The 27,471-nt window shown below is 43.2% G+C and overlaps 1 protein-coding gene and 1 non-coding gene across 2 annotated transcripts in view; one reads left to right on the plus strand and one right to left on the minus strand.

Moving 5' to 3' along the window:
• Nucleotides 1–2,888: 2,888 nt before the first annotated feature.
• Nucleotides 2,889–2,960, plus strand: trnat-cgu (transfer RNA threonine (anticodon CGU)). Its single transcript has one exon. It is a non-coding gene; the product is annotated as a tRNA-Thr (tRNA).
• A 22,560-nt stretch (nucleotides 2,961–25,520) lies between these two features.
• rab11fip4a (RAB11 family interacting protein 4 (class II) a) overlaps nucleotides 25,521–27,471 on the minus strand; it is a 35,254-nt gene continuing 33,303 nt past the window's right edge. The window contains exon 15 of the mRNA XM_028987457.1: nucleotides 25,521–27,422. Within this exon, the coding sequence (XP_028843290.1) occupies nucleotides 27,306–27,422 (117 nt within the window). The 3' untranslated portion in view covers nucleotides 25,521–27,305. The remainder of the gene's footprint in view (nucleotides 27,423–27,471) is intronic.

Consider the following 27,471-nt stretch of genomic DNA (forward strand, 5'->3'; position numbering starts at 1 on the left):
TGCGCCGTCTATTTCTGATTTAAGTCATTATCACCCACACCAAACAACCGCCACAGCAATAATCTGTGTTGCTTTTTTTTTGTGCGTTACAGTCGGCCTCACAGACAGTTTTATATCTTGTATGGGCCGATGTTCCTAGCAGCGGTTCTGCCGATTGCTCACGACTGGAGGCCGTTGTACGTGTACGTACCCAGCTGCTGCCTGCTGCCATCTGGCAGCCCCGGCATTTGTCACTGCGTTCCGGCAGCCGTCATCTGCAGCAAACATTTTTCAATAAATTCTCATTTGTGTCTGAGGGAAGCTGCGTCTGAAACATGATCTATGATTCTCCCAGGAACCTCTGTTCTCTACCGGTGACTTGGCTCTAAAATGCTTCGTTTTAATCAATTGTACCTGCGCACTTTTAATAGAGCACATAACTTTCTCAGCATTTGCCTCCTGCGACATTCGCAGAAGCGTGAAAACCACAGCAGCAAAAAGGAATAGCAGCTGTGAAACCCATTCACTCCAGAAAATACATGGTTGCGGATTTAAGGCGAAATAGGAGCAAGTAGTTTGTCAATATAATATCTAGATGATTTATCAGCCTCCCCTTAAGCTTTAAGATTTATTTTGGGACTTGTGGGGCGTGACTTCCCTCTGTTCTCTGAAAAGCTTTTTTCTTTTTTAATTAAATCCATAAATAGGGTTAAAAAGCCTCTCCAACCCTCAGCAGGGATCGTGGGTCCGGGCACTAATATCTAATGCCGTACTGTAATGGGTTAGGGGTAGAGTTTGTGCTATTCCACCAACACGGGGATATTGAATCATCCTGGCTTTTGGGAAATGGGAGAATTTAATCATGGCCCTGCCCTTACTGACTTACCTGGGCTACTTTTTTCCTGCGGACGGAAAGCAATCATGCTCTCTGCTCACAGCACATTGATCCGGTTACTGGCATCCCCGGACAGTAAAATATTTCTGTTGTTCCCTTAACGCCTGCAGCATTTGTGCAAAACTGCAATTAAAAGGTTTAGAATTTTCCTTGGTTTCCATGAAAATTGGCTTGAACAGAACAGATATTTCCAGCTTCCACAGTCATTGGAGCAGCGGTGGCCTAGCAGGTAAGGAAGTGGATGTGTAACCCGAGGGTTTGAATCCTGAGCCACTCGCTGCTCTCCGGGCGCCTGTCGTGGCTGCCCACTGCTCACCAAGCGTGATGGGTTAATGCAGAGGACGCATCCTTTCACTTATTATTATTATTGCACAACCATCCCACAGGAAATTCCAGGAAGATCACAAAATGTTCCATTAGTAATTATTTGTGTTTGTCTCTACAGGGACCAAATGTGTGCCCTTTAGAAGGCCCTCAGTGCAGTGCAATTTTAATTTTTTTTTACAAAGTGGCCCATATTTGTCACCTTCTCATGGGTCAAATATGATGTAGTGCTCCCTGCATGTACCTGCATGCTTGTGAATGTCGGCGGGTGACCTACTGGGTGACCCAGCAGGAAATGTGATGGAGTGCCACAAAAGGTGTAGTTAAAATGAATGGGTGGGAAAGCTGTAGGTGGCCCCTTTCTGCACCTGTCCTTCAAACAGTCCGAGTCAGCTTGAGCCAGTTCAGGGTCAAAGGGGGGAGCTCTTGACCCCACATCTTTCTGTTGGAAGGCAGCAGTGATCACCTCTAAGCCTCTATTCTGCACAACTTGAAAGTTGGCGCAATTAAATATCATTAAAGGAACAAAGAAAGCCTCGCAAAGAACACAGTCAGCTGAAATGCATACTGAATTATGCATGCAACCACGCGGAAATGTTAACGTCTACAGAAAAGCATGACAGGTACCACCAATTTCTGCATATTTATCCCCAGTCATGTCTGTATATTTAAATTCAAAATCAATGAATAAAAGGAAATAACCTTGACAAACAATTTCTTGTGTGAAACCAAGTCTTGCACGTCATCAATTCAGTTCCTATTCAGTCAGATTTCTTTGCTAATCTATTAAATATTGCTGAAGAAAATGTGGGCTTTGCAGATGAGTAAAATATATGAAAAATACACAAATGAAACTCTTCAAGTGCTTTTCATAAACTTGCAACAATAACGTGGGAAGCAAATTCTGTCTGTGAGAATGAACACGTTATGTAGATGCAAGTCTCTGGAAAGCTGGGATTTATGGTAATGTATTAATTGCAAAAAAAAAATGCATGGACTAAGACACATATTAACAAATAACTTATTTAAATAACTTTATTTATTTAATGGCCTGCATGATGAATCCATGAGATTACACCTCTCTCGTGTGCTTGCGGGGCGATGATCTATGTCTGGCACTTCTGCACACATTTTTGTGTTCTAGCCCCAGACATTCTTTTGTCATCAAATACAGGAAATAATCTATCAATCCAACCCTAGCGCATGCTGTTCAGCTTGGACACGGTTGGAAATCCAAATCATTGCAAGATGTGGTCCTGATCCCTAATGTCATCGTCATGTTCTGTGAACCTTACTGCATTCTGTTAGCACAGATGTACCTGTGCCGTGGTGATTATTAAGCCGTGGAATTCTGTCCCATACAATAGCTGCTTTTATAAAGACATATAAATAAATTGTACTAAGGGGAAAAGAACACTCAAACATATGAACCATATCACAGCCATTCCTACACTAAATCAGGCCTGGGACTCCAGCCGAACTGTGGAATGACTCGGCTGAAGTGGCGGATTAATGCCGATCGTGGTCGTGGACATGCAGAATTCCTACCAAGCAAGGCGGGATTGGACACGGGCTCACAGTAAAACCCCAAACAGACTAGTCGGTGTAACATCGCCGAAGACGAGCAGCGCAATACCCCGGGATGCCCGGGCAGGATTATTAGGGGTCATTTTGAGCTTTTTCGACGCCTGGCGCGGTGGCCAAGTGGTAAGGCGTCGGTCTCGTAAACCGAAGATCGCGGGTTCGAACCCCGTCCGTGCCTGAGCGGCGAGGAGGCTTGCGCGACATTTTTAAAGCGTAGAAAACACAAGACACGAACGGTGCTAACAAACCGAGCCGACCCAGTGAGGACGAACGAGTACTCCTGCCGCGTAGTATAGTCGTCCTTACTACTCCCGACGTGTTCAACTCTCAAGTTATATATATATATATATCCATATAGTTATCTAGAACCTGCCACCGCCCTCCCATTAAAAAAAAAACGAACAAAACTACACGTTCGCTAACGTGTACACTCAAACAAGGGATCAGAAGTGTTAAATCCGACAGGAGAACGACGCAGGGACGCGTTTCTCGCTCCTGCAGTTACAAAACTGACCAGAGGGAGTCGCGCAAAACTCAGATATTACGCACAGACAGCTTTATTACACATGTAATATGTAGGAAAATAATCACGGCAATTAAAAAAAAAAAAACACACACACACACTCACCAACCAACAAAGAAAGTCATTTAACTTCACAGAAAGCAAATTCATATTAAATAAACGTATTTACGTGTTCCTAACCCGCAGCATAATGACTGTGGTATTACTTATTATTAATATTTGTTTGTTTGTTTGTTTGTTTGTTTTACTGAAGTAACCTTTGGTTGGTAATTGTGCAATCGTGCGCTTCTTTTTTTGTCTCGCTGTGGTGAGCGGACCTGGCGTGTGTTTCACGAATCCAGCTTCGGAATGTGCAAAGTGTGGGAACCCTCTTCTTCCAGGCCGCCGAACGACCTGCAACATCTGTACACGCCGCCGGTTCTTTTTTTTTTTTTATTCTGTGTGCGACCTTCGTCCTTCATCCCGCGACATTACGCGGCTGTAGAGGAACGTGCGAGGGAAGCGACGGTGGCCTCGATCGCGGCCACATCCCCGCTTCCCTCCGTGTGGTGGCAACAGTTACTCGCTAATAGCGCGACGCGGGAGATGCGCTCGCCACCCAAAATTCCTTTTTAGGGAGGGCGGCCGCGTCCACGCAGCCTGGTTTAAGGGCGCGCGCTCAGGTGGATCTCCCGCGACAACGACGTCACTCTCTTGGCGGGAGGAGCTGGCGCGCGAAACGCGAATCTTCGCTTTGATGCAAAGCGTCAAAACTTCGCGCGTAGTTTTTCTTCTTCTCTTCCTTCTGAGGGACAAGAGGAACGTGGTGTCGGCGGGTCGCTGGGCTCAGCCCGAGGAGAAGCCTCGTGAAGAGCCCGGTCCTCCGGGCACCTCCAGCACACCGTCCGCCGGACGAGCGACTTGGACTGACCCGGGACCACGACACGGGATTACCGTCACGTCAGGGTAACGTATCGCCGGCGACGTCAGCACGACACAACACCCGGAGCCACGTGCGGTGCCGGAGGAGTAAACGTCGCGTCCAGAAGCCACCAGATTGTGACGAAAACGTGAGCCAGGGGTCGGGTCTTTGCGGGCAAGGTGACGAGTTAAACCGTCTCTCAACTGGCCTACAAAGTCCCAGTTTCTGGTTGACGAGATCATCTGATCTGGAAGCTCGAGATGCTCGTTGTGATCATGTGGAAATTCACTTTTAATATTTTCATGCGTTGTTCTCAGAAGGTTATGTTCTTTCACCTCATGTTCCATTAATGTTAATTATTGATTGGAATGAAACGTTAAAATCCATGAAAATTATTCCATAGTAAACTTTGATTTAGAAAAGTTTGCCGAAGTAACTTTTTCTTTTTTACCTTTATCACTTCGTCGATGCAATACGCTAATAATAACGGAATAGTGCTTGGGAAAATGATATGTAGTCAGAAAAGTGTTGGGGACATATCCACAATATTCCTGCCATAAATTACGCCCTGTGGCAGCCCCATGGGCCCGACGTGTAAATGCACTGACGCTCCTCAGTAAATAAGCCAACCTGCGAAGCGTGGTGCGCCTTGGATCAGCCTGCTGTACGCGGACGTTCTGGGATGGAGACCAACAGGCCTGATTAGAGTTGGTGATATTAAACAGCGTTCGGCCCGGCTCGCCAAGAGTTTCTCAACAACTTCCAACGTTGTTTAGAGCCCGGTCAGCCTCATCTCGCGAATAACTCAACGTATTGTACGCATGCCGTTTTTTTTTCTAAAGCACCTTGGCACGGCCGTCCGATATGTCAGCGGGCAGATGCGCAGACCAGAGCTTGTGGGGGGAAACGGGCTCATTACACGTCTGCGTTCGTGCAGACGGCCGGAGAGGAGACTCTATTTCTGGACGCCCTGAATTACATTCTTGCTATATGTCGAGGTTGCACATGGCACCGCTGTGTTTATATTCGCGTTCGGTTCCCACAAAGAAAGAGCCCCCACCCCCCCCCCACCAGAAAAGCGTGCTGAACTCATTCACCCCTCTCAAGGCCTCAAGCAAACTCGAGCCCCGTTTCTTTTTTTTAAGAAAGTGAAATTTATAACAACCTGGCTCGCAGTGTTGGTGGTAGGAGGGGGGCAAATAAAACACTCGGCTCCTACATTTTGCAGTCGCTGGATGGATGTCAGGAGCGCCAGGGTCCGCGGCAGAGGTAGCGGGGTTCGCTCACCCTGGTGGCGAGGCTTAGCCTGGGAAACGGGGACCCAAAAGGCAGCAAGAAAAATGAGGGACTTTTAGGGGCAGCTGTGTTTTATCAACCCAGTCATAATGCCCCTAAAAATCCTTATTGCTCTTGCAATGGTCAGCAGATGTTTGCCCGTAGTCTTTGTCATTCGCCCCCTCAACAAAGTTCGTAGCCACACTGCTGCGTCACGCAGGCACATGCAGAAATCCGGGTTTTATTTCAAGCGCAGCATTTTTTTTGGACTGAATGGGAAATGTCGCCGGTTGTGATCTGTTCAATCAGCTCAGAAACGTCAGTGGTTTTGGTCTACATCTGTTGCTGACCTTCTATTGTCATGTCGTCCAAATAAGCTCCTCCAAGTGGTTAATTAAATTTTAGGCGCAGAATCCGACTGCACATCTGGTTCGCCACGGACCATCAGAGACAAAGCAGCACATTGTTTTGGCTTTATAGTACTTTATGTAAAAAAAAAAAAAAATCCCAGAAGATCTGCTTTTGTTTTGCTAGCTTGTGCGCAACCGTTGAAATGCTCTGTGCGGCTCTAGAAGAGCCGGGAACAGGCAACCGTAGACGTGGTGTCTGAAGCTGCCGCTTTTTCCTGGTGGGCCTGGGAATAGGTAGACCGGAGCGAAAAAACTTGACAGCCGGTCCGGTTATGACTCAGGTCCACAAATTCCTTGGTTGCTAGGAGGATGCTGCTATCCATCCCACATGGTGGCCGCGTGTGGAATCTTGAACGGGTTTGATTCACCGCGTCTCTAATTAGCTTCTGCAGACCCGCACCCTGGAAACATCACATCTCCTGGACTCGTGAGACCAGGAGACTGTACAGGCCAGGTCCCAGGTCCGAGCCAAGGGAACCCACAGCGGTTTGGATGAAGGCAGAACGGAGTCAAAAGCCACATTAAAGAAGCACATTAATGAGCCTCTCAGCCCGTAAAACCATTATAAAGATGCTCTGGAAAAGAAACAGTGCTTCTCTTTTCTCTTTCATGCATACTGTCACATACACACACACACCGAGGGTTCTGTGGCAGGGCATTATGGGCACTATTTATGAACTGGCACTAAGCACAGCTCTACGCACCACACATGGGGTTTGTTCGCTGGTGTAAGATCAGACATCCTCATGATTTACATACATAGATAAAACAAGAAAGAACCACTGATCAGTTTATAAACAGACATTAAAATAGGACGTGCATGATGATTGACAGCTCTCAAGCGCACTACTTCTTCATTGTGGATCATTTAAACGCACAGCACATGTGCAAACATCAGTAAAGATATCTATTTTTTCTTGTTGTATCTGTTATTTTAGGGAATGAAGTGAAGTGATTGTCACACATGATACACAGCACACAGTGCACACAGTGAAATTTGTCCTCTGCATTTAACCCATCACCCTGAGTGAGCAGTGGGCAGCCATGACAAGCGCCCAGGGAGCAGCTTTGCTCAGTGGCACCTCAGTGGTACCTTGGCAGATCAGGATTCGAACCAGCAACCTTCTGATTACGGGGCCGCTTCCTTAACCACTAGGCCACCACTGCCCCATATGATGTTAAGGGAATTAACAGGGAACTGGTGTTATGGTGTGTCAGGGCTGCATGTTTCTCTATGGGAGTCAGTGCTCATCCGCTTATGAACATGCACACACACTCCGATGCTTTTAGTCAGTGTGCGGTGGTGATTCATCCAGCCTGGCTGGTTTTCTGAGACCGTTGTGCACGCTTACAATCAGTAGTTACAGGGACAGTCCCCCTGGAGACACTCAGGGTTAAGTGTCTTGCTCAGGGACACAATGGTATTAAGTTGGGTTTGAACACTGCAGAGTCAATGCAGCACAAGCACCTGTTCACCAGCGAGTGAGAACCTGTTGCAAATGTGAGCAAACTGTGTAACTGTGTCCTTGTTTTTGTGCCTCAGGATGTTTTTTTTGGGGGGTTGTCCTTGCTTGCTTGCTTGCATTTGGCTTACAGAACCTGTACAGGCAGTACTGTGTGAACAGGTGTAGATGTCTGAGTCAGCAATACAAAAACTTGGAGCGAGGTCCTCTCAGATGCGCCACAGCAGAAAAAGTACACAGAGAACCTGTATCAGGGGCACAAGACGTAAGATTCCTGTTCATTTGAGACTTGATTCAGCAAAATTCTGTTGTATTAGACGTCAACATAAATCTAGTTTCTACATTGCTTTGTTCCATGGCCAACTGAACCAGTGTCTGGTTACATTTACATTTATAGCATTCACCAGACGCCCTTGTCCAGAGTGACTTACAATCAGTAGTTACAGGGACAGTCCCCCTGGAGCAAAGGTAGTAAGTGGGATTTGAACCTGGGTCTTCTGGTTCATAGGCGAGTGTGTTACCCACTAGGCTACTAGCACCGCTGGTTAGATAATTCACTTAATCAGTTAAGCACATGGATGTCATGTAAATGTGAAAAGTCAAAATCTTAAAATTGGGTGATGGAGCTCCAGTGTATTGATTTTGAGAAAACATTCATGTTTTCTAAAGCGGCTTGGCCTTTTTTTTTTACGTTGTCTGTGGCTAGTAGAAGTAGAAGCACCACCTAGGTAGACCACCAGTTCAGTGCAGGGGAAATACATGAGAAGAATCAATTAAACAACACAGAGGGGAATCTCATAATCCAGCCTTTAATTAAAAAGATTCTTCTATTAATCAGTATGGTAAAAAATAGTTGGGCACGGTTCAACTGAGGCGGTAAAATGAATGCTTGTTTCTTCCTCTTAATATAATTAATTAATGACAATCTAATTGATTAAGGACATATTTTGGACTGGGCGTGATCATATTAAATCTTCCAAACTACCAGAATAGGATGATATAAACATGCAAAACAACAAAAAAAGTGAAAGTAACAATATTTTTAATATTAATGACCTCCTATAAGCAAAAATATGCAGATGGAAAATAATACTTTTTGTCTCTTACTCTTTTTCAGAGTGAGCTTTTAAAATAAAAAAGTTTTCACTATCTTAGTCCATATTAGTGTGTAGGTATTTTGCACAGCTCTGGATGCTTTCATTAAACCTTAAAAGTTTCAAATATAAAAATATTAAATTATTATTTAAATATTTAAATATTAAATGCACTTCCTTGAGTCAGTGTACTGCAGCGCTGGTGCTGCACAATTTCTACCCCATACTAGCACCGACGCGACAGCACACGTACAGCCCTGCAGTTGGCGTTACACTCCCGTAGACCTCCTTCCACTCCATCCTTCCAGTTTCACAGCCAGGCGTCTCTCACACGGCTCCTCTCAGGAACAATCCGTATTTAAACAGCAGGGAGTGATTTGGTCCCTCTGCAGAGACGCGCTCGGAACTGGAATTAGCGTAGCTATCAATGGAGCAGCACGGTGCACAGCGCAGTGAACTGGGGCCTGCTGGACTTTAGCATCCTGAAATATACCTAAACCGGTGCTGCAGTCACAATCTGTTTTGGAGGGTTGGACCGCTGCAAATCTGGTGCTACAGTTTGTATGTGTGTGTTTGTGGTAAATTATATCTGCTCAGCAGAGTATTTGCCCAAAAATGAATCATTTCTGGCCAATTCTGACTGTTTAGGCGAAACCACAGCAGCGTCCAGTAAGCGGTTTCGTCAAGTTGAAACCATGAGGTTTCACTTCTGATAACTCCTCTCTCCCAGGCCACAGCGCTCCATCATCTCTTTCAGAACGGCGCGGGAGAGGATGGGCTTGATGTGACTCACATGGTCCAGTCTGGACTGGTCCTGCAGGCCACATTTCCTCCAAGCCCAGAGTAAACCAGGCGCCTTGTGATCAGACGGCCCCACAAATGCAGCCTTCACCGTGCCAGACCCTGTTGTTTCTGTGTCAGCAGACAGCACGAGGAGAAGCCAGTGGAAACAAAAGAAGTATTAGCTTATATGAGTCAAGGGAGCGCAAGGTCCTCTTTAGAGTTTTAAAAAAATTGTCTGGTGAGATGTGTTTGCAACAATCGGAGTGTTGTTGTTGGAATGACATCCATGCTTCCAGACACCACTTAAGACAAATACCGAATCTCCATACCCAGAGGTGAAGGACTGCTAAAAGATAGCTGCTGAAGGAGAAAATCGTACTGTACTTTCATTGAAAATAAGTAATTTTTTTCCCACTTGAATCCATTGACTTCGGGGGAAAGGTCATTCCAGGTTTGAGTAGCGGACGCTAGAGTGCTGAGTTTCTCCGACAAATCTTCTGTTGCAAAAGGAAGGAATTGCCGGCAAACTGAGTGTTAAAGATGACAGGTTGACATTCAGAATTCAGACCGGTTATGGTGACTGTGCTCTACCACTCTCAAACAGCTTCTAGTACTGTTCTGGTTTTCAGTATATGCAGTAATTTCAAAGGTCCTTTCTGTTCCATTCGAGAGTTATTCAGAAAAACTATGAGTGAATGTTAAAAAAAGTTACATAGTAACATAATTGCCAGAGTCCAGAACATGATCTTGTTCACTACAATCCACCATGTAGTGAAGAGGGTATGACTGGCTTATGCTGAATTGCAGTTGAAGTAGGACGTTCCCAGTCAGAAATTCCATCTGAAATCTGGGTTTTTATTCACAAGTAGCAGTATGCTAACAAACACAATTACAAGTGAAATGTTGTGAGCAACAAACCAACGTCCACCGGAAGTATGATTCGACCTCAGCATAAGCTGTTTTGTAGTTATAACTTCAGCATTTGCATTTTTTTACAGCAGTGATTATGACATTTAGCATTGCTAATTTAGCATAGCCTACCTTGCCAATGACGTTCATTGTCTGCTCTCTTTCCATGTTAACGTGTTGTGTTGTTGTCTTGTCCTAAACTTTTTTTCTTAACTTTTAAAGTATGTCGCCTTAGCTTTTGCTAAATAGCGCCTTGCTTACCTTTTGTGCTAACAGCACAGTCTGCCAGGAACCAGGAAGATTATCAAATTATTGGCAAAGTATAATAAATGTTGTTGTTGCTTACTTGCACTGTATTATGCAGGGTTTCTTCATGAATGTTCTCCAACTTTATCGTGACTCAGCAGGAACAGAGACATACTTTAGAATGCTGTTGACATAATGTGACCGTGCATTCGATTAAATATTCTTTTGCCCTCGTTGCCAGATAAAGCATTGAGCTGAGAACCACAACTGCTTGGCGTCCTAAAACAATAAGGACAATCGCTCAAAAATAACATCCCACCTCATTTATCTAATTGAAAAAGTGTCCTCTCAGAACTTGTTAACCTCAGACGGGGGACAAAAAACATCAGCAGAGTCCCCTGTGCTCTGCGACGGGCCGTCTGCTGAGGGTGCTGATTATTGTTTGGCAGATGCCACTGCAAACTGTAACCAATTATCAGGCAGCAAAACAGGACGAGAAACAAAAAGCACTTTTGCATGAACAAATCTGTAAATTAATGGCGAGGCTACGCAGCCACTGGACAGACATCAGTATTTTGGAGAGTCGACATTAACGTGAACAGGGCCATCGGTGTCCAAATTTAGCCCGGCTCAGGGCAGATGAGAGCTGATGTCGCTAAATGGGCCAAAAAGGCAGGCACAGCACCTGGAAGGTGTTCCTCGCAGGTGCGTCCACCGTTACACCGAGTCCTTCTGACGTGGTTTAGGCACATTATTCACTGTGCTTTTTTAACCAAGGGTTACGCATCCTGGCCGTACAGAGCGTTCCTGCTGCCGTCTGCTCAGCCGTGCAGTGCAAGCTTTTCAGTCCAACTCGCCTTCCAGTATGAGCTGCTGTGCAGACGTCTGTGTGGAAATACGCATGTATGATACCGTATGTGCATGTGCGTGTGTCATTTTCCTCAAAAGTAGGGGCGTGAGAGACAACAGGCCCCAGGAAGGACAGGACACACTCGTATCGGGGTCGCTGAGGTCTGTCGCACGGCTGCGAGACGGGTGGGCACGTCCCCATCTCCCACTTCGGCTTCAGCTCTCTGCATAACTTAACACATCCAGCACCCCCAAGAGGACACAGGATGTTTTCGATGAAGCGGCCGGCTTAATATAGCCAGGCATTCTCAGCATCTGCCACCCCTCTGCCGTACCTCAGCGCCGTGACCCTAAGGATTAACAAGCTGGTGTTTATGAAGGAGGCCCTTCGGTGGAAGGGGATGGGAGACGATGAGCTGAGGGGAGGGATGGAAAGGACAACAGGAGACGGAGAGAGGGGACGCTGCCACACCTTAGTGTTCCCAACTGACGGAGGGGAAAGGCAACGGCTAAGATATAAGAATAACGTTCTCGACAGCTGACAAACTGGTCTGGAAGAAAATACCATGACGTCGCCACGGCTGCCCATCTATATTCACACAAAAGCACGAAAGCTGTGAAAATTTACTTAGCAGATCCTTACAGATTATTTTAGTGCTCAGGTATGACATTGGCCAAAGTGAGGCAATAGCTTTCATCCAAAAACACTCTCACACACCCACGCGGAGCAGTAGAGTTTTATTCTTGATGCAGCTTTGCTGTGCAGGGAAGGACACACCACATGCTGAAGGGCGGATCTTTTACTATGACGAGGCCGCTGCCAACCCACTACCTCACAAATATGCCTCGATACCCCCCGCATCAACAAATGTTACTGACCCAGCAAACACATGGGTGTTAGCTTACCCCTGATCCGTAAGAGTTTTTATGAGGCAATGTTAATAGGATACTGCGCACCACATCTCCGTGTCCCGATCTGGGGCCCCTGAACCCGTGGTGAGGTCAGAAATCGGAGATGAAGATTGGATGTCTGGAGCCACTACAGGAAAAAGTGTGCAGTGAGCCCGCCGGATGTATCCATGGACACCGCCGCGGTACCTATGCCTTCAGCATTTGACCAAAATAGACACTCAAATGGCTTGAAAGACATAAATGATTGCACTTTAAAAATAAGTGACACACTTAGCGGCTAAAACGCCAGTGTGGTTCCTAAAAATTGACACTTAAGACCATTTGCAGGTGTGACAATTTTACAATGTGTGATCCAGTTTATATTCGGGGGGACTGGGCTTTATGGACTTTTTCTTAACAAAGTACCTTCTAGGTAGTAAAACACTGCACATTCACGAATAAAATAAGATCAAACTTTGTGGAGTTTGTTGACTCTTTTTTTTCACCCTGCCGCATAATTTCATTACTGTTCATATTTTCACATGCTGCCATTCAGATGATCTAAAGTTATCACACAAATTAATCTACAGTGGGTTTCACATATCGAGCAGATCTAGTTTCTTAAATTCCAACATATCCACAATTTCCCTGTGGATATGGGGGTGCTGTTATATGACCCATCCACACGTATCTCTCATCAGTGGGGTCAGAGGTGTCCTTTCGTTGCCAAAAGTGGCACAGGCTGACATAAAGCAGCCTGTGATACACAGGGAGAGGTGAAAGCTATTTGCAGGGTCAGATTTTCTTGCACATTCACAAAAGCTATTTTTTCCCTTTAAAATGTTTCCATATAGTGATTTACATACAATGCTTTAAGAGTGTGTGTGTGTGTGTGTGTGTGTGTGTGTGTGTGTGTTTATGTGTGTGAGTGAGAAAGTCGGTATTAGGATGTCTTAGGTTGTCAGTCCCTAAAGCCCGAGAGGAGCCGGCCAGATACACGGTGAGGCATGATGGCGACCGCGGCCTTTTGCCAAAGCATGGGGTCGGCAGCACTTACATGGTAATGTTTAGGAATTAAACACACACAGGCATATACACACACCTGTGCCTATTTATCAATTCTTCCATGCCCAATAGTCAAGAAGATAAAGCAGCTAAATCCTTTTGTTGCAGCTAAGTGTATTTCTTACCACACAAATTCAATTGTGTTCTTTCATGTTTACGTCACCTACTACAATTAATAGCACTGATTTGTCCCATCAAATATTTTGTGTGTTTATCGCATCTTTGTGGACACATATTGTTCACTTGCACTTTATCTTTTAATTTGAACAAAAAAATGACATAATTTACCTTTAAACTGGCTTAGTCTCACATGTTGGTTTCTGTTTTGTGTTTTTTTTGGTTTTGAAATTACACCAGCATCTGTTTTACTCACGCTGTTATCTGGGTTCCCCCAGCTTTGCAGCCATGAAGGAGGACCTTGCACACATACAGTGGCTGGAGAAAGTAATCAGATAGAAGTGATGATTGACAAGTAGCCTGACACACATCACATCCCAGATACTCCTTAACAGGCATTAATTGTCAGCGTCAGGGAAAATAATTGATGATTTGCAACAAGTCTATGATGTCGACTGTTCATAATTTACCAAAATTTAAAACATTTTTAAAGTATATTTGTGCCATAGTATATCAGTAATATTGTAATAATATAATTCCCAACAATATAATGCTTATTTGACAAACCACAGACACCATCTGACTGTAGTGCCTCAAGAGGGGAAGCGAGACAGAAACAGAGGATGCTACCCGGCTCAAAGGTGGCACGGGTGGTACAGCACCTACAAAGGTGAGTCAGGTCAACTTTCATATTTGCATTTATGAAATGTAAAATGTTTTATGCCCATTTTTAGTAATACAAATTAATTGTTCTTTTTTACCCTTTCCATAAATATGCCTCTAAAGAGGACATGAGTGTGATCAAATTAATCAGATTTCATATAACAAAGCTTATCATTATGTCTAAACTCATCAAATATATCAAATTACTTGTACATGAAATTATTTATTATATATATTTATATAATTTTTTATGAAATATTATTTGGGGTTAACATATTTAATCAGATATTTGAGATTTATCAAACATTTATTAAACATTTTAAATGCATAATTCAAGAGAATCATTAAGGTAATAAAAACGGCATTGCTATGCCTTAATTATGTATGCAGAGGCATGCAGTTAATGCACTTCCATTTATAGTTTTTATCAGTTTGACTAAAACATTTTGTAAATAGAAATTATGGGCCAAATTCAAACCACAAAATTCATTTTTTAATTGAGGCCATGATAGGGTAGCTGGCAACAAGGCAGAACCCAGCTAGACATGATACTCAACAAACTGTGTTTTAGAAAAGACTTTATGTTATACATGTTGACTTGAAAACCAAAAGATGTCTTTGACTAATGGTGTCCCTGCTGTCCATTATCAGTAGATAATTGGTAACATTTACATTTGAGGTATTTGAGACACCCTTATCCAGAACAACTTACAACATGCTTTCATGTTACCATCAGTGAAGTAATCAGTTCTGGTTCACCAGGACCCTCAACTATAAATATACATAATTTTCTTTGATCGGCTGTAGTTTTCCTTATATAAGTCAGACTGTAAGAAAGTTACAAGTTAATCTACGTATTCCCTAAAGAGGAAGGTTTTAATCTGCCGTTTGAAAATACTCAGCGAATGTGTTGTTCTGACCGCGACGGAAAGTTCATTCCAACACCTAGGGGCCAAGATGGAGAAGAGTCTAGACGAGTGTCTTCTTTGTACCTTGAGAGGTGGAGGGACCAGGCGTGCAGACCTGGAGGGTTGAAAAGTGCGAGGTGCCGTGCGAGGTGTAATAAGGGCTGTGAGGTAGGATGGTGCTACTCATGTTTGGCTTTGCAGGCCAGCATCAGTATTTTGAATCTGACTCTGGCAGCTACTGGGAGCCAGTGGAGTGAGCGTAGCAGGGGGAACAGAACTTGGGAAGGTTGAAAACCAGTCATGCTGCTGCCAGTTGTAATGCTTCCTCCATGTTTTCTCCATAATTAAGCCATCCTGGCTCTCGCTGAAAGCAGAGCCACCATGGCTGTGTTAATATTACATTTTGAGGATGATTTAAGGAGAGTTGAGCGGCTTTATACGCTATTAAGATCTAGAGCAAAGGTTCTCAGATGGGGGAGTTACATGGGACGAGGGCCAAGTCTCTCCACAAGCACTGCAGAGAAATAAGTGCATGAGTGAATGATGCAAAATTCTGAAATCTGACAGGGACAACGCAGCACATAACACACAAGTAGAATTATACTTACACATGGTAGTGAACACAATAGCTGGATGATCATTTTTAGAGTGGATCCACACATTCACAGAAAATTACAATTCAGACCTTATTTTCAGGACAGTGTCTTTGAATGTTGTGTGATGAAGAACAAGAACAGCAAGGCAAAACGACATGAACACCTTCAGTTTATAACGTGGACATGGCATTTGTCGTGAAACTGCACTGAATCCGTACTGACCGGATAACATACTTCTTCATGCTGGGGGGGGAGGTGAATTATATTTGGTGACTAAGCTTCTAAACATTGTCTGACTCACCATGACAGTAAAATGAAGCCACCACATCAGCTTCGACTGTGCAAACTCAACCATCTACATTCAACCATCTGATACACATTTAGTTCATGTGATTATCTAGCAGGTTATCTTCTGGAGAGATGGAAATGTCTGTCTAGAGACAGGATGACACAGAATATTTTCTTTTTCAGTTACAGGTACAGTATAACATTGACTGAACATGTGCAGAGGTCTGTTTTACCACATCACATGTGGCAAACACATGTTTTCTGACATTTGCATTTTTTTATTTTGCATCCAAATGCATTAAAATACTGTTTTTGCAGGTCCAGTGATTATGCTTGATTATATATTTTCCTGATATGTATAGGTGTTGTATGATAATGAAAAAACAACTTAGGATGCACCAATCCTTTTATGTAATTATGTTTTTCAGTCGTGCGCAACCCAATCTGCCTTCATTTTCTTGTGAGGTGTTTGATGAAGATTTAGATCCAAGATATTTTCTTGGAAAGCACTTATCAGAGGAAGTATATACCAAAAGGTCAAGAATTTACCTGTCCTTTGTGTCCTTTGTTTCCTTCGGTTTTTGTATTTTTAAAAATTGTAATAAACTCATGTTAAACTTCACTGGATATATGTGATATGCAGTAGATTCTGAGAGCTCTGATGAGAAGATTGTGGACTGAAGTCATCATGCCGAATTAAATGTGTTATTGTAATGTATTATTTAAACCACACAATACCGCAAAACATTTTGAGACGTTCCACTAAGAGTGTGACAAAATAACTGGTGCCAGACGAACGGAACTTGCGACGACAGGACGCATCAGGCCTATGAGGCTGAGTAATAGGAGTCTACTGGTTCAGCTGAGCACAAAAGCCCCGAACCCAGCGCCACCCAGCCAACCCCACAGGAGTTTTAAGCGATCTTTCCCCCACTACCATCTTGACAAATGCCTGCTCCTGCTAAACCGATTTTCCGATAGCTAGCATGCACACAGCAGACGTTTTTGCCAGCGTCTTAAAATAGCGTCGTTAGCGCGCCGCAGTCAGATGGTTTTGAAATACATGACAAATGGCTGAGGTGTTTATGGTTCAAGTAGCAGGAGCTGCAAATTAAGACGAGGTTTCGCACCCTTCTGACAATCGCTCCTGCAACCTGCCGTGGAGAGCTAATGAGAGAGTGAATGGGAGCGTTTGCCCCGGAGACCTGTGCGCCTGTCCCCATGGGACACAGGGGGAGCACTGCTGTCCTGACATCTCCAAGGACGGCTGGAGCAGAAATTCTTCACAGACAGACACGCACTCACATGTATAAACTGTACATGTACATCAGTAAAGAGTTGCATGAGCGGATTATTACATGTTGCAATATGGTGGCTTAAATAGAGGAGTTTTTTTTTTTTTTATGTAAGTGTGCAAATAACTTTTTCTTGAAGACTAACTGATTAGTAATGAGCCTGTATAAACTACACCTTTGGTTCTCAAAAGGTCTCAAAGCAACACATGGTATGTGGACTCACCAGAGTGGTACAACAGGGAATTAGCTGCTGCATGTTTACATGAATAATGTATGTTATTATTCTTAATATTCTCTGTGTAGTGCAGTCAATATCCTCAGTTATAACTGTCAGCTGATTACAGTCGATTTTAAATAAATATTCAAACTAGGAATGCAATATGTCTTTCAGTGGCTACATCAAGGGAGAAATACTTTGCTATGAATAAAACCACAAATAATGAACCCTGTGCTTATATGGCTGACGTTACGGAGTAGTTACATATGCGTTTGTAAGTGGCAGACCCGAGCAGGAGCAAGGGCCCTCGGGGGAACCTCGGGAAAATCTCTTTACTTACTGCGATCACAAGAGCACACAGGTCTGTTACACGACCAGACAAGAGATGTGCTTCTAGTAATTAATATGAACATTTATTTTATAACAGTAAAAGATAAAAAAGAAATAAAGAGCCAACTCTGCTCGCCACTGAGGGTGGGGCACAGTAGGTAAGGGAAAGGGATACTGCACAATACTGGAGGGCAACAAAAAAAATCACACACACACACACACACACACACAGTGATTACACCCCAAAACCCACAAGGGGTTCCCCTCCCCCACCCTAAATACCCACTTGGTCAACACTTAACAAAAGAAACCAGTACATGCTGAACAAATACAAAAGATTGGAACAAAGACCAAAAAGTCACAATAACCGAAGAGCAAAAAACATGTCAAAACAGACAAAACAAACAAAGCAGACAAAATAGACAAAACAACAGCACCCGTGGCCGCAGAAGGGGCTCAGCGGAGGCCACCATGGCTGGTTCTGAAGCAGGATGTGTGGGCCTTTAAAAGCAGATGGACGGGCCGGTTCCAATTCATGGGATCTTATTCTGTTAAAATAGGACAATCCCAGAAATAGTTTTGCTTCGTTTTATTTGCGGATTATCCAGCGCTTCCCGTCTGACTTTGGAGTTGACTTCTTAAATGGACCAGTCAGCTGCAGGCCATCTGCAGGAAACACAAACACCTGCACGCGCAGGTCACCAGTTGATCCATAACACCGTCCGCCCATCAGCGACCGAGCTGAAATAATAAATCAACAATGGTTGATCCTAGATAGAAATTAATCCCGAATTCAGATTCTGATCAAATTGCTCACAAATTTTCAATTTGAGATGTGTTGTTAAAAAAAACTGAGTTATTAAGCTAATGGTATTTACAGAACGGTTCCTAAGGAACCAAATGATGAAGTTCTATGATGGACAATTTAAAGTACTCATTTAAGATGGTCTGGATAAGTACAATTTGATGCTTTGCCACGTTATAAATAAAATGCACTGACATGACAAACTTTGCTCACATATTTACTTCTTTTTTTATTGAAGTGATTGTCATTGTGAAACACAGCATAGCACATGGTGCACACACTGAAATGTGTTCTCTGCTTTTAACCCATCACCATGAGCAGTGTGTGGGGACGGTGCTCAAGTGGAACCACTTGGTCAACACTTGGTGTGTGTGTGTGTGTGTGTGTGTTGGAGCGTGTGTGTCCTGGTTCACAGTCAGGTCAATATTACCCCTAGCCACAGTGGTGAAATGTTTAACTGAGATGTGCAATGCAGTGGGAGTTCTCCTCCTCCAAACTTATGCTGGTCAAAAGTCGGTTTTAGGCGGTGGGGTGAGAAGTAATTCTTGTTGCAATGATCAGTAATTACAAGCGACCGTTGCAAAATGGAACAGAGGTACGAGGAGCCCACAGCCAAACCCCAAGCACCGTATATATATCAAAATGCTTGATGGGAGGCAGACGGCTCAATATCCGAGCTAAACCAATCCGCTGAACCCGCAAATTATCACTCCACTTAAAATGTAATGTATGAGAAATAAAAGCTGATAGAAAGTCGTTGGCTCTCTCTTCTAATACCAGACCTCTGGATTGCATCTATCGCCTTTTGGACACACGCGCTCCCTCACTAAGCCTCATTTGCACTGCTCGTGTGAGAGTCAGATCAACAGTCTGGTCAATAGGACTACATCTGAGTACATGGAGAACACACACTGGGCCGTTGCAGTCTGACTGCAGAGTTTGTGTAGAAATGGCACTTTGGCACATGAGAGTTGTACAACATGGTGTTACAGAGAACTTGCACAGTTACATGGGTTACTGTGATACTGCTGTGTTTTTTAGGATTAAACTCAATGAACATTAGAAATCCATTCGTCTGAAACATTCGAATTAGACGAAAGATAATTTAGGTGTCTCGGCATGCTTTTTTTTTTTTATGTCCATCTGCTCCATTAGTCAATTCTCTCTTCTCAAATACAAAAAAAAGTGTTTGTGAAACCTATTTACATTGTATTGGAGACGTGGGATGTGCACATAAAACGTATTTATACCCCCCCAGCAAACCCATCCCGTATATTACAAGTCCAGGTTTGAATAAATTCCTCTGCACCATATTGGAATACGCATACAGCTGTTTCGTGTATTTATAGTTCTACAGCGTCAGGAATCTGTTTACCTAAAGCGTGTCCATGTTGCCAGGCCGGTGGAGGTATTTGCCATTCTGGCAGGCCTGGTGGGGTTAACATAGCCCACATGGCACTATGCAGAGTCTTGCTGCGCTTGGCACCGGACACAGGCAGGACATACACAGTCGCTCGGCAACAGCTCGGCCCTTCTCCTCATTGGCTCTCCATTGATGTAGTCACAACGAACATGCAAGAAAAAAAAAAAAGAAGAAAGAATAAAGAGAACTTTTCCTCCTGAGAGAGAGAGAGAGCGAGAGAGAGAGGGGGAGGGAGCACAACAATCCTTTTCCATCAGTCACTGGGACCAAGATGCCAAGGCAGAATCTGTTTCTGTTCAGGCTTTTGGACCAACACAGATTACTGCCAAATGTCATTCCACTCAAACCAAGCCTGGGAGGAATGTGCCGGTGCTCTTTCTGCCCGGCGCTTGCTCTCAACGGCTAACGCCGCTCATTAGCACCAGAACACCATCACGCTTTCCGTCCGCCCGTGCTGCACGCAGGCGGAATGGCGCAGAATTCCCCTGATTAGAGGCGCGCACTTCTGTGAGTCATCATGGCCTCCGAGCGCTGGAGTTCCCCTCCGCTGTGCACACACACACACACAGTCGCACGCTGCAACGTACAGTGCCATGTGCACGCTGTGTGCTGCACGCACACACTCACACTGAAAACATGCATGTGAACAGCCACACGCAAGGCAGCCGCAGTGCTACGGAACCTCAGGAGTCTTTTGTCCTTTGACTTCACTCCCCATTTCAACGTGCGCTTGGACAACAGCTCAGTGCACAACCGCAGAACCCCATGTGCATGATAACTTAATGTGGATAATTTAAGAATCAGCCATTTACTCCAAGCTCCCACTGTGGGGCTAATGTTAGAACTGCATGATGACTCGGAGGAAAAGAAGAAACGGCCGCCATGTCTCGACTGCACAGACTAACTGGTAGGTGAGGAGGTCACAGCTTGTATTCACTTTCATCTCTTTCACAAGGTTCCTCTTATTGACAACGATGGCCTCAGTGAAACCATGTGCAACGCATCTCGTCCTCTCGCGCTCTGTTTCTCTTTTCTGGGTCAGGCTGGACATAGTCCAGAGAGGTAGTTGTTGAGTGGCCTCCCCGGCTCTATTTTCTACCTCACCAGCACAGAGGGAGAAACTTAACTCTGCCTTCTTGAGGACATCTTCAGCCTTCCTGGAAACATTCAAGCTCAGAGGCTCCTCCTGGGGCACGTGGGGCACGGGCAGAGCCAACAAGGACCCACGCACAGATAATCTTACCTCTAACACACATGCACCCCTGGAGTCTGAACCCACCTGCCGCAGCAGGCATAAGGGGGTGTGGGGTGACAGAAGATGGGCGCGGGCAGGGCCAGCTCTGACGAAAAAAACGCAGGGGGACGAATGGAGGCTGTGGACTCGAGGCGGGCAAGCAAAGCCATACACAGGGGCCTGAAATACAGCTCTGGATGCAAAAAAAAAAAAATCTGATGTTCAGTGCTTTTCGTATGCTTTAAAAATAATTGCAAAATACACTTTCAATGTATAACTGAAAAGAAGTAAACAAAATTAGGTAATTTTTGGCACAGCACATGGTGCACACGCATGGTGTGTTGTCTGCCCCGGGAGCAGTATGTGGGGACCATACCTTGTTCAAGTGGACCTCAGTGGCACTGGAATTTAAACCTGCATCCTTTCAGTTACAAGTCTAATATGACCTGAAACATGCCAAAAATGCTACACAAAAATGCTACACAACTAACTACATTAAGCTACTGCCTACTGTTAAATAATATCCTAAGACCACTGTAACTGGTGGAAACTGGATGAAATAGGAGGCTTACTCTTTGGTGAAATTTTGTTGAGCTGATCATGTAATCATGTGTTGGTATTGAAATTCAATATATAATGCACATGGAATCAATGCCACAGAAATAGAAATGCATTTTTTGTTGGTTCTGTTATTTTTACAGGATTTGCACTTTTTTTGCACAGATTTACAGAATGTAAAGAATTCAAATTAAACTTCTGCTTTGCAAACTACTATTGTTAAATAATTAAAAGTCTTTTCCATGTTAGAATTACACCAGTTTCTTTCCCTTTTGAATACTGTTGCATATTCCATAATATAGTGGCAAGTTATCATATTTTCAGTAATACATCAATACTGTATTTTGAATAAATGTTTAAATGCACACTATAAGCTCTACACTTCAGAAGGGAATAATCGGTTCTTCCATTCTGTTTCAAACATGGAGCAGGGCGTGTGGAACACGGGTATAGGAACAACAAATGACACCATGTGTCGCTGCACCCACCCAAACTCTGACAAAGATAGACATGGTGGCAGCCAGTGTCGGACAGAGTGCGTCAGGAACATTTTGACGAGGAAATGCATGTTGTCTTCTCCCACGAGGATATGACCAGTGTGTGTTCGTGTGTGAACCAACAAAGCGGGCGTTAGCACAACATTCCCAATGTCTCAACGATCTACTGATTGTTCTGTCATCACCCTGACACGGCGAGGCCTGCAGTGAGGGAGGCAGACATGCCTGGATCACAAAAGAGGGTGGAGACAGGAGGTGACGGGTTCATGCAACATGCATGACCTTTATTCAGCAATGTTGCTCCTCAGACATCCATTAAACAGGCCTACCTTGTTCACCAACTACCAAGTCTGTACTGAAGTTGCAGTAGACCACTGCTAGTGGAATGCCTGGAGGTCCAGGTGCTGATTCTGAAGAACATTTTCATGCCAATTGTCCCAGTCTCGGCAGGAGTTTTTCATGCCGTTTCTTTGCGATTTTTTGCAATTGTGCAAATGCGTTCAAAATGTGAAATTTGTCATTCATTGTTTTTGGAGGATTTTTATTTAAAGCAAACACACCCTCCAAACTGCTAAATGGCATTCCAGCAAAACCACCCTAAATCACATAGCCTCATAGGCCGATTCTGATCTGGAGAGTGACAGCCACAGGGACGTGCAGATAAATCCAGCCAGGTGTTGAGCAAGGAGTAAACTTAAATACCATTCTGGAAGATTAACACGTCATGCAGCGAGCGCAGACAAAGGCAGCGTGGGAGATAAGGAGGTACAGGGGGATAGAATCGATAAACCACTGAAAGAATGGAGCAGAGCCGTATGATACATTCGGAGTACCATGCAAAAGTGGGGCAGTCTCCATTGATTCACGGTCTTCTCTCATGTCCCTGCTCGCTTTTTTTTTTTTTTTCCCGGAGAGAAGGGGGTCATCTGCACCTTCATGTGCTCAATCATGAGGACGGCCTCTTGCCTGTCCCAAATACAGAGCTGGATTCCTGCAGGGCGGTAATGCCGTTTGCATCGCAGCACCCATCAAGACCAGGCTCTGTGGGCCCATCCTGAGGACCGAGTAACCAAAAATGTATTTTCAGCCCCCGAGATTCCTTTGTAAGCTCTGCTGACCAGAAGATGACTGGCGATTGTGAACAATGACTTTACAGAGGCGAGAGTCTGGGAGAAAGTGTGTTTGGACAGCTGGGATGAAACACATGTAAGTCATTTTCTTAAGGGCGCATTTCTGCTTGATGTGACCAGAGCGTTTCGGGTGGGAGGCGGCTGGCATGTTACACACATGAGGAATGAGGATGCTGGTGTTTACATGGTCAGTGCAGAAACTTGTGGAATGACACACACACACATGCAGGATATGCTTCTTCTGCTGTGCTGTCAAACATGCTCTCAAAAATTAACGGATGGATACTCCCGTTAATTCACTGCACTCACACACACATGCTCACCTACATAAACACACTGCAACAACACAACACAAATCACACATTTAATAAAAAATAAAAAGATGAATACAGCTGCAGAGATTCAATCATAAAACTGAAGATTATCTTCCTCCTTAAGTAGTCCAAACCACCTCCACTGTGCTGGAGGGGAAAGAAAAACCTCGCTGGTGCCCCCCGGAGGGGAAACTCTGAACTTCACTGTCAGTTTGTCTCTGAATTGACCTTAAATAAGCACTAATCCACAGGGGAGTCACAGTGACCTGGAGCTTAAGCATGTTTGCACAATGTCACTAGGCTGCAAGAAGAGTGGAAAAAGAAGGTGGTTAAGAAGCTTTTAAACATATTTGCTGATCTGAGATATTTTACCTGTCGCTGGAAACTTTTTTTCTTGGTCTAAAAATCAATAAAGAGTACTAGACTGTCATATTTGATCAAAATATGCAAACAAGGTCACTGAACGTTTGAATAAAGAACTGGGTTCTAATTAGATGTGGGTTTAAATGCAAATAAAAACTGAGCAAAAAAAAAAAAAGGATTTGTGATTACAGTAGACCACAGGCAGTCACACATTGCACAGCAACAAATACTCCCACTACAGATGAAGAACTCAAGGGAGACAGATAAGGGTCCTCAAGTCACAATGTTGTGCTGCTCTGCTGCTTCAGGGCTTATATGACCTACAGTCAACGACAGACCAGTGAATGTTCATTCTTTTTGGAAATAAAAAAGAATACACAGTATGCAAAACAAATTCCTTCTCCTTTTCATTGAGTAAAGCTATATCAACCATGTTAATGCATGGTGACAGCCATGCATGTCCACATTATAGCTGTGATTTAGGTTTATCTTTTAAACTGTTTAATGAATAAGTGCAGTGTCGATGTATTAAGCCACCCTGGTTGTGGCTCGCATGGTGAAATTATGCATTAATACTGCACCCCTGTGGACAAACAGGGCTTTAAAACAAATCAAATTACAGCATGTTTGATGTCTGAATTGCTATTAAGTGGTTAGAAGATAAGTTTGGAAGCAATCAAACAGACCCTATATTAAACACTTCTCCTGATTACTAAATAGTCATACAATTGCATAATTGCATAAGATCAGAATTCAGAAAGTGTCATGAGAAATATGAGAAATAGATTTTTTTTCTATGTGTGATTGTTTTAATGAGCAATTGAAATAAAATCAGCTTTTTTATGAATCTAGGCATTACTGTAACTCAACAGCACCCTGAAACTGGTCTTCTGACGCCGTAGTTGTGGCCCTGTGGAAACACAAAGAAGGCGGTATGTGATGAACTGACGGGCAGTACTGGGCCTGGATTTGACTGGGGCAAAGGTTTGGCATCTTCACCAGCAAGCCTTCACTGATCATGTCCACTGGTTCTTAGAAAATGAAAGGGAGCACGGAGGGAGATCATTCTTTTTACAGACCGAGCATCAGCCAAATGTCAGCACTGCATTTTAGAGCATTGCCCACCATAAGTCAGCATTAGCTGGCTGATTTCTGCATTTACTAGTCCGAAATGTTCATGCCATATTTTCTGCGCCCCATCAGAATGCAGGAAGTTGTAACGCCCTCATCCTACTGCAGGGGTCAGTATTGAAAGTATCAGAAGTAAGCCGATTATGATTTTTGCTTGATAAAATGATTAATTTTTTTAAATTTGCACACTCTTAATGCATTCTGGAAATATGCATGTATAAATATTTATATATCTGTACAGATGTACAAGCACACATCACAGGTTTTTGTGCTTGTGTTTATTGTACTTAACTGCTCTTCATACAAGGATTAGATCACAGACGATCGAACAGATTATGTTATCTATTGTCAATAAAACTTCCTGGCCATGGCGTATTTCTAGAATGCCTCACAATATAATAGTTATATATAAATATACAAGTTTATTTATTTTATTAATAAGTCACTCTTAACATCAATGGACTCTTGTGATGGGGCACCGCCTTTATTCTTTAATAGGTAGTAACAGTCAAATAAGTGACTTTAAAACCAGAGACCAAAGTATTGTTGACATTAATAAGCTAAAAAATTAGCTGTGATGTCATAATAATACAAATAAAGAAAGTGACCTGGCATTCCCCAAAGAAACAAGTAATGTAAAATAAATCTCCTATACAGTACTTGGTCACACAACAATTCTAAGTATATTTTGCGATTGTATCATAAAACTGTATAAAAGACAGCTGTTCAGTTAATTAGGTTTAATGAGTGGCACATAAATACAAATATTAACTAGATTCTGTACAACATTTACAATGTATGTCAAATGTTCAAAGAAGAAAAGAAGATATAAAAAGCTTTTCTATGACAGATAAAATTCGACCAGATCTAAACAATTTGATTAAAATGAAACATTCAAAATAAAAGGCACAAAAAATGACATGAAACCTAGCCAAAAAAAAATAATAAAGTACATTGTGTGCAACAAAGCAAAACTATGTTTTTTTGTGACAATACAGAAGAGTTTGTATTTTTTCCCCAACTACAGTACTGTCTAATAAATTCAGAAGATTACAGGCAAAACGTGGGGGATGTAAGAGCTGGATTCATGATACATTCATGACAGTTTATGTACAGTAGATTCACGTTCATATAATGTTCTGTCAAATAAGACACATATTTGCACTGATTATCTGATTATCTTCATAGCAATAATAACCAATGATAATAAAATGAAATATTTGTCACTTTATCCCACTTGTTTCCTCTAGAAAAAGAATCCTTCCCAGCAGCTTAGAGATGGCTTCCCAACATTATAGTTTATAGACAGTTCTGATAATAGCAATAGTAAATAGTATAGTTTATATTTTTTCTGGTTAACATGCCTCACTACCTATCCCTCATTCTCACAGTTTGTTTTCCAAGGTCAAGTTGACAGTGGGGAATTAAACCTGCACTTTGGGTTCATACCTCTAAATAGGAGGTACACATGTGAAAAAAATAAATATAGAGAATTTGTTCAATGTTACACATTTTCCAAAACAGACGTGACTTTTGCCCATCTCCATGTTAAAATCCTTTAAATCAGCATAAACTATATGCTAATGAACATGCCCTACGTGCATCACTTAAGTCTTTCATTTGTGCTTCTTTATAAACAACACGTACTGTAATTCCAGTGCATTGTGAGGTTTTAATTAAGGGTGAAATCGTGCATTTTGTGTAATACTGGAAAATTGTCGTTGACAATATAGTCACTGATATATAAATAAGAAACAAATACTGATTTAGTGCTAATTCTCATTTCACTGTAAATAGCTTCACAAAATTTGAAGTGAGTGGTACCTAGCAGAAACCAGGGGTTGCTCTGACATCCGAATCATTCTGAATTCATCCATACATTCAACCAAAATCAACAGTCACATATTCTCTCAAGCCTGCCAGGTCCATTGGAGCTTATATAATGGGTACTACGTTCTTGATGCAATGTCTGTGAGAGCAACATAGTGTTAATGATAAGTTATTTGCAAAGCACTGGTCCTACATTTCTAGAGGTAGTGTGTCTAGCTTAAAAATTAAGTTGGAGACAATATCCCCAAATAATTCCTGGTTTCAAACTCCTAAATCTTCTCTTCCATCACCTTAATATTCATGGAAATGTAATTAAAATATGTGAGTGCTATGATGATGTAGAGCTGATTTTTTTTTGTAAACAAAGATTGTGGTGCAGGTGCACCCCCCAAAAAAAGAGGGGTTGCTAGGGAGCCTAGTGCTTGATTTCTAATATGGAAGGGTTGTGGTCCAGGATGGCCAGGATTATCTTGTCCATGTACTGCCGGAGGCGGAAGTTGATCTCCTCCTGTTCCTTCAGAGCATCCACCAGCTATGGAGGAACCAGTCAGCATTAGATTTTAAAACATTAACATGATTTA

Source organism: Denticeps clupeoides, chromosome 7 (assembly GCF_900700375.1).
Source record: "Denticeps clupeoides chromosome 7, fDenClu1.1, whole genome shotgun sequence".
In the NCBI taxonomy this organism is placed as follows: domain Eukaryota; kingdom Metazoa; phylum Chordata; class Actinopteri; order Clupeiformes; family Denticipitidae; genus Denticeps; species Denticeps clupeoides.